At 33.9% G+C, this 9,363-nt stretch overlaps 1 protein-coding gene across 3 annotated transcripts; it reads right to left on the bottom strand.

Annotated features, from left to right (window-relative positions):
- Positions 1–239: 239 nt before the first annotated feature.
- LOC108744841 (eukaryotic translation initiation factor 4 gamma 2) lies at positions 240–6,383 on the bottom strand. Of its 3 annotated transcripts, none has more exons than XM_018480788.1 (9): positions 6,126–6,383; positions 4,529–4,872; positions 4,185–4,466; positions 3,160–3,719; positions 2,313–2,445; positions 1,947–2,218; positions 1,695–1,866; positions 1,001–1,575; positions 240–659 (listed from the first exon to the last, which is right to left on the bottom strand). In XM_018480788.1, exons 3-9 carry the CDS (start codon positions 4,411–4,413, stop codon positions 255–257), a joined length of 2,346 nt encoding a protein of 781 aa, XP_018336290.1. In that variant the 5' UTR covers positions 4,414–4,466; positions 4,529–4,872; positions 6,126–6,383; the 3' UTR covers positions 240–254. The 3 variants fall into 3 exon arrangements, with proteins under 3 accessions (XP_018336290.1, XP_018336292.1, XP_018336293.1); XM_018480790.2 differs by lacking the exon at positions 6,126–6,383 and adding an exon at positions 6,022–6,119; XM_018480791.2 differs by lacking the exon at positions 6,126–6,383 and adding an exon at positions 5,723–5,805.
- Between the last annotated feature and the right edge of the window lie 2,980 nt (positions 6,384–9,363).

The following is a 9,363-nucleotide window of genomic DNA, read 5'->3' on the forward strand; positions in this document are numbered from 1 at the left end:
GGTAATATATTACAATACTAAAATAATATTCAATCAAAAATTAAAAGTATGAATGAATATAAAAAAACTATAGACATAAAAATTCGCCCAAAGTAATGAGATTAATGCTTTCTAAAAAAAAGTATTAAAATTTTATTGTCTTATAGTTATTCTAATAACGTAATAATTTAATTTAGGATCACTTCAGTAGTTAAACACAATTATTTTGGTAGTCAAACTTGACCATTTTTGGCTATTTTTTTTATATTTTCCCATTATCGATATATTTCATATGGGGCGAATAAAGGTACCAATGTCGCAATAAAAATTAAGATCATTACAAGACGTAAATAAACTTTCACTGATACTGTTATAAAAATATTCACCTGGAACAAAGCTTGTCCTTTGCCGGGGTACGCGTCAGTGACGTCTTCTTTCCAGTTGAGAAAAGCCTCTTCTTCAATAATTTCAAGATCGTAGAAAGCCATAAACCAACGCAGCAACTGGCCGCGAGGGAAACCGAGTGAGAAGAAGTGAACTTGCAATGAGTAGACGGCGACCAATTGCAGGGCCGACTGTTCGTGAAGGAACGCTGTCAAAATGGGGCGGTATCGTTCCAAGAAAGAGCGTTCCTTTTCGATTATTGCTTTCTCGTCCCCAGGGGTGCACGCTGCCGCCTCCTTTAAAATGAAATAATTGTTTTTAGGACTCCTAGTAATATTTTACACAAGAATTTGTCTAAATTGGCAAATCAATCAAGAATTTCCAATTTATTGTACACTAACCGGTTCAAAAAGTCACTTAAAAGATGATATTGTTGACAATATAACAGTAACAATATTAAATGAGTTAAGTGATTATACAGCAAATTAAAATTTAGTCTACAATAGTTTTTAAAATGAAGAAAAAGTAAAGTAACAAATAACAAAGTGAAGAGACTTTTTAATTGCTCTCTAAAAAGTTCTATGTTTTTATATTCAGTTTTTATTAAAAATAAGGCAAGGCAAGAATGACGACTTACCTGTATGATGTACTTGAGAAGAACAGTTACAAGTGCATTAATAAAGCCAGGATCGGTGTAATTAGTTGGATCGAGGTTCTCCTTGATCCATTTGTAGAACTGTTGTGGATTAGGGTCGGCGTGGAGCTGTTTCGCGAGCTCCGCCTGTATACGCAACAGCGGATACAAGAACGTCAGATCCCTCTCTTCCAGAATTTCCGCTAAACGTTCTTTTGTCTTATCGCTCTCGGGCAACTGGGACAACAAATTGATTTTGCTACTATTGAACAGTTCGAGTAATTCGTTTTTACCAATGAGTTTGTGCAGGCGCTGGAGCACATAAAGGAAGAGCGGATAGTGCGAGCCGTTGTCGGTCAGGGCAGCGACGTCAACTAGAGACATCAATTGCTCTCTTACGGCGTGCGCCACGAGCGCAGCGCCCGCGCAACTCATCTTCGTTGTTGTCTCGTTCTCGCCTTCTTCGTCCATTAAATTTAACAACGTTCTAAACGACTCTTGGATCAGATTCGCGTTTAGCAAAGACTCTTTGCGCAGACACGACAACAGCTTCACCGACTTTTCGCGCTCTTCATCATCTAAAAAAAGAAAAAATCAGTCAAACTTCATTACATGTAAAATAGTGTAAGTAATTTATATTCGTTTCTACAAAAAAAAAATTAATTTCATAGATTTCAAAGTATTACTTTTTACAAACCTGTCTTTTCTAGGGTGTGAGTTAAAGTGCGAGAAATGATGTCTTTAGAAAATTTTTCAGGAACATTCAATTCCTTGTAAGAATCAATGGCTTGCTTGAGATCTACTTCTGATTTCAAATAGTCAGTCAATATAGATGTAAACTTTTTCAAAATTTCTTCCTTGTTTGGACCCTTTAACAATAAAAAAATATTAAAAGCTTTTTTAGAGAAGGTGATTAATTACGGTATATTAAATTTGACTCTTTTTGTACCTTATCTTTTTTGGACTGCTTCGGTTTCTCAACAGAGACCTGCTTGATGGGTACAGTTTCCTTGAGTAAGGTGGGCGGCTGTTTAGGTACAGAGTTTGGTATGGGCAACGGAGGATCAATTGGGCGACTGTTTGTTATGGGGTTCGATTTTACAGTCGCTTTGCTGAAAAGCATCGAATTGGCAGAGGGCCGCAGTTGAATCTCGTCTAGGTCTTGTTCACGGGCAACGATTAAGTTCTTCTTAAAACGAGGTGCAATATCCTTATTAGATTCTGTAAAAAGAACATTGTTATACTTACTGCATCAGTGAGTGATTATAAAAACTGAATTCCATTTTGATTTACTCATGATTAAATATATACATACGATTATTATATTGGTTGTTACTGTTGTTCTGGTTGTGCTTATATTGTCCGCGTTGGTTACTATAATTGTTGAATCCGCTATTGCGTTGATTGTTGGAGGTGCGGAATCCGCCACCTGTACCACCACCGCTCACCACATCACCCCGTTGCGCACCGTAACCGTTGTTGGAAAGCAACATCAGAACACATCTTACTGCCCTAACATCACATATACTGTCCACTAAAACATATTTATATATATATAAAACCATCCACACTTGAACGTCAAATACAATGTACAGAGTTTATGTTTTTTCACTAATCGTAAGAAATGTGACGCGTACTTTTTGACTGTATCTTGTCTGTGTCTGAATGAGGGTGTATGTATTATGAATATATTTTTTGAATCTATTCGTGTATACGCTGTATCACCAAAAATCAAACTATTCTAACAGTGATGGAAAATTACCTTTTTTTAAAAAATACACTTTTTAAGTTACTCGAGTTGTTGACATAAAAAATAAAATTAGACAAAGGCTATTTTCTCATTTTAATATCCTAATAAATTTCCTAAATGACTTATCACGATCATTTCGTGGCTATCTTCAATCGTCGCCCTCCTCCTCCTCTTCTGATTCTGCTTCTTGGAGCCACGTCAACCACTGATTAACCTGTAAAAACACAAAAATCACAAGAATAAGCAAATTAAAACAAAAACATATTGAAATTTTAGGTAATATATTACAATACTNGTTACTGTTGTTCTGGTTGTGCTTATATTGTCCGCGTTGGTTACTATAATTGTTGAATCCGCTATTGCGTTGATTGTTGGAGGTGCGGAATCCGCCACCTGTACCACCACCGCTCACCACATCACCCCGTTGCGCACCGTAACCGTTGGGACTATTAAACGGGTGCGTGATCAAATTGCTAGTGGATGAGCTTATGTTGAGTCCCATTAACATGTCGTCGATGCCGGATGATCGGGTCTTGATTGGGTGCCGGAACAGTTCAGAAACGCTTGCGAATCGATCCGAATCGCGATCATGATGGTTGTTGCGATTGTTGTCGCGGCGATAATTCAACGCGATCCGTTCATGCTCATCCGGTCGAATCTGATTGATGGGCACAGGTCCTTCGACCACGTTGGCCTTACGCGGGACCCAATTATCGCGTCTCAACTCAATCACGTCTTTCAGCATGAACCGTATACGCGGTTGAAGCTCGGGATTTTCCGCCAAATTGGCCATGCGGCCGAAATATTGATTCATCAGCATTTTTCCCTTGTCAGAGTCGAGGATTCGACCGCACGTACGCATGATCTGACAAAGGCATTCCAGATCTTCAGACGCATCGCAGCCCTTTCTCGACGCCAACAACTGCTGAATGCATCGATGTATAATCGCCTCTGACATGATCTCCAACTTACCTGTCAACATAATACGTGATAAATCATTTTTCGATTTCAAGACTATTTACTTTAATTACAGTGCCCCTTTACAGATAATATTTAACAGCAAACTGTCACAAAAGAACTGAAGCCTACAGACATAAATACATCAAAATTCATACATTAACTGACTTATTATTAAACTCTTTATTTATTTTCATCCTATTGATCTGCTCCTTTAAATTTACAGTTTTATTACACTGTAAAGTAAATTTCCATTCTACTTTTAAGGTTTTTGATAGTAATTGTGGCATTAAACAATTCAGACAGCATCCATTTCTGCAAACAGTCTATAACTGTTCTGTTACTACTTTTAGGAAAGGGAAAGGAATAATCGTTGAAAAGGAATGGAGATAAAATAAAAAAAGCGAAAAGGCGGGGAAAGAGGAAAAATATAATGCATACTTGCAAATATAATCAAATTTAATAAACAATATTAATTACCAAGCTCTCCGATGAATTTAATGTTTCCCAACATCTTACGCTTGGCCAGTTGACGGCGCTCATCCTCGTCAAGCTCTGGATTACTGGCATATTTATCGAAAGTCTCGCTACGTTTTTCGAATTCCGCTTTGCAAGTGTTAAGGAGCAACAAACGGAATGTGCATGGATAGCCCGGTGGTTCAAAATTCGGCGCCTCTTCTGACAGTCGTTTGCACAACTGTGCATACATAGACGAATATTTCGGCTCATCGAGGGCTTTTTCGAAAATCAACAGAATTACACCTGTAAACGAAAAAATACATTCAAAAGTTTATCAGAAATTGTAAAACAAGAATTTTGCTTACCTCTAAGAACAACATGCGAAGTAAGATCAATGCGTAGCAAGTCGTCGCTCAGCTTCTGGAATTTCTCTGGCGTGAGCTTGTTGAGGATACCGCGGACTTTTCGAAAGATAAGATCGTTTCGGGACTCAGGTGTGAGGGCATCTTGTTGATGGCGCAGTGTAGATGGTGGGACCCAGCGTCGCTTGGCGGGGGGAACACTGTCCTTCCCCGAAACACGAGCTTGTGGCCCCGATTGCCTGGGGCTCTCCGTTGTGATAAGAGGTTGACGGGCGCTATGAAAACACACGAGTCCTCTTTTTTATAACCGGCCGTATAACTTAACGAAAAAAACGGCCAACTTTTATCTGTAAAAAATCAAACTCAAATGTTATGGGCTAATCAGCTTAAAAAGTCAATGAGTATTATGAACTAAAAAATTGCAAATCCTTAACGGAAGTACCATTTGATACACTAAGTACAACTTAGTTCGGTATTCGTAATAGAAAATTCTTTCATCATATGTAGATACAACTGATCATAATATTTAAAACAAGTTACTTTCTTTTAAGGCACAATGAAGTTTTGAAACTATCAAACTTAATTCAGCAATTAAATCTTGCTATTTAACAATATTACGAAATTATTAAATGTCAATCTCAATAAATAGTAAATCCTGATGTTTCAGAGTATTAAAAAGTAAATCTGCATCCTGCATATTATAAATACATGTATTCTAAAAAATAAATACTTCGTTGAATATGCTGCAGTTTTAAGATTGGATAAAATGAATGAGTCACTATAAAACGTTCTAAAACAAAAACGTTCGTTTTAATCAATCAGGGAGCGATGTATACTCTCCATTTTGCACTATCCAAGTACAGATTATGGGGTTATTGACCTGAGGGTAACTCTATGAAAGAAGGAAAGAATTTATTTTCAAGGTCCAGGTTATATACATGCTTACCTATCCAGCATATCGTATCTTATGTTCGTATAAAAGACACGCTAAATACTTATACAAATGACCTCGAGAGCAAAATTTGAACAAAGAAAATTAATTTTACAAAACGTTACACAGAACCATAAAATACAAAGGCCATGTATAAACGTAATGTACAAGTACATTTTTGCTTAAAAATACGTTTGTGGTTGTAAGACATATGCTATTAATTCTATAAATTGTAAGCAAAAATTATACAAAACGACATTACGTACATAAAAATTACTCCTTTAAGCTGATCTCAAATATTCACTACGAATTACTAAACATTACTTCAAATAAAAAAATCACTTTCGAAGAACTTCGACCCTTAAAGTAAAAAAGGTATTTTTCATAAACAAATATACTTATAATACTAAAACTAACGAATGTGTTCACATCAAAGCTATTTCATTATGATGAAAAAACAAAACCAATGTGAAACCTTTTCCTTGTAAAAAGTGCATGAAACAAAGCCATCGACTGTTGTTGCGAATTGCACACTCATTACAAGCACTAATGGAGGAATACTCACAAAATGCTAATTCTTCAAGATTTACAGCAATAAATTAATGAAAAGCACTAACATAAAACACTACAATAATTATAAAATAATGTGAAATAGCAAAAAGCACTTACGAGACCTTCGCTCGTCACCAAAAACACTGATTGCTGATGGACTCTCGGCTGAAGTCGTTTTTTTTCGATTCAATATTACCGTAAAAAATCCCGTTACAGATGGGAGACCAATTAAATTAGGTGAAATGATACAATTTAATAACAAATATTAATTTAGAAGAACAAAATAAAGCTATATTGTTCAAATAATGGTATTCTAACAACACTAAACAAAAATTGGTAGCTAGTTTGACATTTGCCTGGTTGGCACTACCAACCGAATAAGCAAGAACTGAAATTCCTACTTGACTTTTAAGATGGCGAAATTACCCGCTAAAATTTAAAAATGAAGTTGATGTACTGCTCGATATTTTATTTAAATTTCATCATTCATACACATGTATTGTGTAGAAGATCCAAACCAAACACAGTAAACTAATCTCATTTTCACATATATTGCAGTAATTAATCATTTCAATAAAAAGAACAGAATGTAAGCACCATTTAAGGAAAATTCATGATTTAAAAATAACGCATGAACAATCTAAACCTTCTTACATAATGTTTATTGAAATATTCTGTATAATACAAGCGACACAACGTAAGAATAATTATTGAAGCATACATCTGTATTAATATGTGCAATGCAATTTTTCATATGATCATGACAAATGAAAATATTACAATTATTGTAATAAACTGTTAATGAAATGTTTTAAAAACCCACAAGTACAAAATTATTGCGTTAAATAAGCTGTACAGACAATCGTTTTTCGTAGCCACAACTTTCAATGAAATTAGTATATGTATAATACTGTCTAGTTATGGGCACTACAACGACTGCCTTAATAAAGTATAAAAGAAAGTGCTGTTACAACCGCAAAAAAATTAATAAAAAATATCGAACAACTTTGGTAATAAAAAATACTTGGCAGTTTAAAAAACGAAACCAACCCTAATATTTTTTAAACCAATTATGCTCGACGTTTTCTGTCATTCTCTTTTATAAAACAATTCTTTTTCATAGTTTACACAACTACTTTAATACATCGGTAGTCGCATTATATATATTGTATAATCGATCTCAAATGCAAATTCTAAACTCGTTACTCTTAACAAAAGGTATCTTAAAAATTTTATACAAATAGAATCACAGTAATAAACGTAACCAATTTGAAAATTAAATTACCATTTTAAACTAATTTTACCTATTATTTCCGCTTACATTATTATAATCACCTTTCCATTTGAGTGTAATGTATTCTATCGATTGAATTCTTTTTTCTTATTTTCAAGACCAAACAAAGGACAAGGACCAAAAAGTCCACCGACGAATTTTTTTAAATTCATTCAATCTGCCCAAATGCCAAATGCAAAGGTTTTAGTGAGCAACATTTTTTAAATTATTATCGCGAAACACAAACAATAATCTTTTAATTTTGCTTTTTTAATTGAGATTATCATTTCATTAAAATTATACTACTAAAAGAAAACTAAAGCGTTCAAATTTAAGAATACTTATGACAATTCGTTTAAATATTCTTAATTTTTTAATATCTAATTTTCTATATCCATTTAAATCGACATCACTGGTACTTTTTACTGAACATTTACAATAAAAGTAACACGATCTCAATATTTTGTAATTTAAGACAATTATCTCGTCCAAACATCCCTCAGATATTTTTCATGATAAGGTTTTTGAATAATAAATAATTTTAAAATGTACTCTTAAACTATTTTCAAAATAAAACTAAAATCACTGGCAAATTTGATGTTTTTGAGTTGGAAACTAAGAGTAACAACCGTACTATACAAATGAAAAACACCTAAGGCTTTCAGGTCAACGTTATCTGAAAAGAGCTCAATTTTTAGGCCTGATGACCGTGGTCTAAAATCAGTTCGTTCTTTAAATTCCCTGTTAACCACAGCAGTTGACGAAACGTGAAATAAACAGTTCGATCGGTAAACTCACAAAAGATAAGAACCAATCCTGAGTATTAGCCATTAAGCCCGAACATTGAGCCCTCTTGAGACCTAGGTGTACGACGAAATAAAATACCAAAAGCAAAATTAATTGGACGAGAAACGGTCTCTAGTCAAATTTTAGATGATTTTTGTTTGTGTTACATTATCATATCTTACCATAAAACGAATTTAAACCTTACAAAATTCAGTTCTGTCCTAAATACGTCAGGAAATCCACACAGACACAATAATACATTCATCCACCCTTCTAACAGTTTAAAAAAATGCATGACGGATATAATGTAAAAAAAACGCGATGCTTACAAATAGTAATANCAAAATTCTCAAACTCCGATTACGTATACAAAATACTAAAAATAACTAATATATTTATATATATTATTATTATTTACAGGTTCAACGTAACCATACTACATACCGAAGAAACAACAAACAAATAATCAAGTAATATTGAACATATACATAGGAAAGTGAGAATGCTAATACATCTATCCTAAAAAACCACATCTACCATTAAATAATATATTCTTATATACAAGGAACAAAAGTTTTCACAGATAAAATTATATGACAGTACACATCGACCTTCAATTCGATTTTTTCAAATTTAAAAAAATTCATTATAAATATAAGCTATACAAACCCAAGTGGCAGTGTACCGCCATCTGGTGGATATTAGCACTTACTAAACGTTCTTATTTACAAACTAACTTTCAGTTTAAACGAACTAATTCATTGCAAATTCAATTATCAAACACTATTACAATTAAATAAACCTTTTTTTTAATTTTGAATATTGCATTGTTTAGTATAAAGGTAGAAAATGATGGTTTGGTCATATAATTTTACCCGCAATTCCTCCTTAGTCTGNTGTTAACCACAGCAGTTGACGAAACGTGAAATAAACAGTTCGATCGGTAAACTCACAAAAGATAAGAACCAATCCTGAGTATTAGCCATTAAGCCCGAACATTGAGCCCTCTTGAGACCTAGGTGTACGACGAAATAAAATACCAAAAGCAAAATTAATTGGACGAGAAACGGTCTCTAGTCAAATTTTAGATGATTTTTGTTTGTGTTACATTATCATATCTTACCATAAAACGAATTTAAACCTTACAAAATTCAGTTCTGTCCTAAATACGTCAGGAAATCCACACAGACACAATAATACATTCATCCACCCTTCTAACAGTTTAAAAAAATGCATGACGGATATAATGTAAAAAAAACGCGATGCTTACAAATAGTAATAATAATAATAATAATA

Source organism: Agrilus planipennis, unplaced genomic scaffold, assembly GCF_000699045.2.
Source record: "Agrilus planipennis isolate EAB-ADULT unplaced genomic scaffold, Apla_2.0 scaffold35, whole genome shotgun sequence".
NCBI lineage: Eukaryota > Metazoa > Arthropoda > Insecta > Coleoptera > Buprestidae > Agrilus > Agrilus planipennis.

What these genes read in the sequence shown, in the direction of transcription:
- LOC108744841 (XM_018480788.1), bottom strand. Translation starts at nt 4,413, where the DNA reads ATGTATGCACAGTTGTGCAAACGACTGTCAGAAGAGGCGCCGAATTTT. An exon ending in GTGCGCAACGGGGTGATGTG is followed by an intron (nt 2,446 to 3,159) that starts GTGAGCGGTGGT and finishes CGGGGTGATGTG; the next exon opens with GTGAGCGGTGGTGGTACAGG. An exon ending in TTCTCAAGTACATCATACAG is followed by an intron (nt 660 to 1,000) that starts GTAAGTCGTCAT and finishes TTCATTTTAAAG; the next exon opens with GAGGCGGCAGCGTGCACCCC.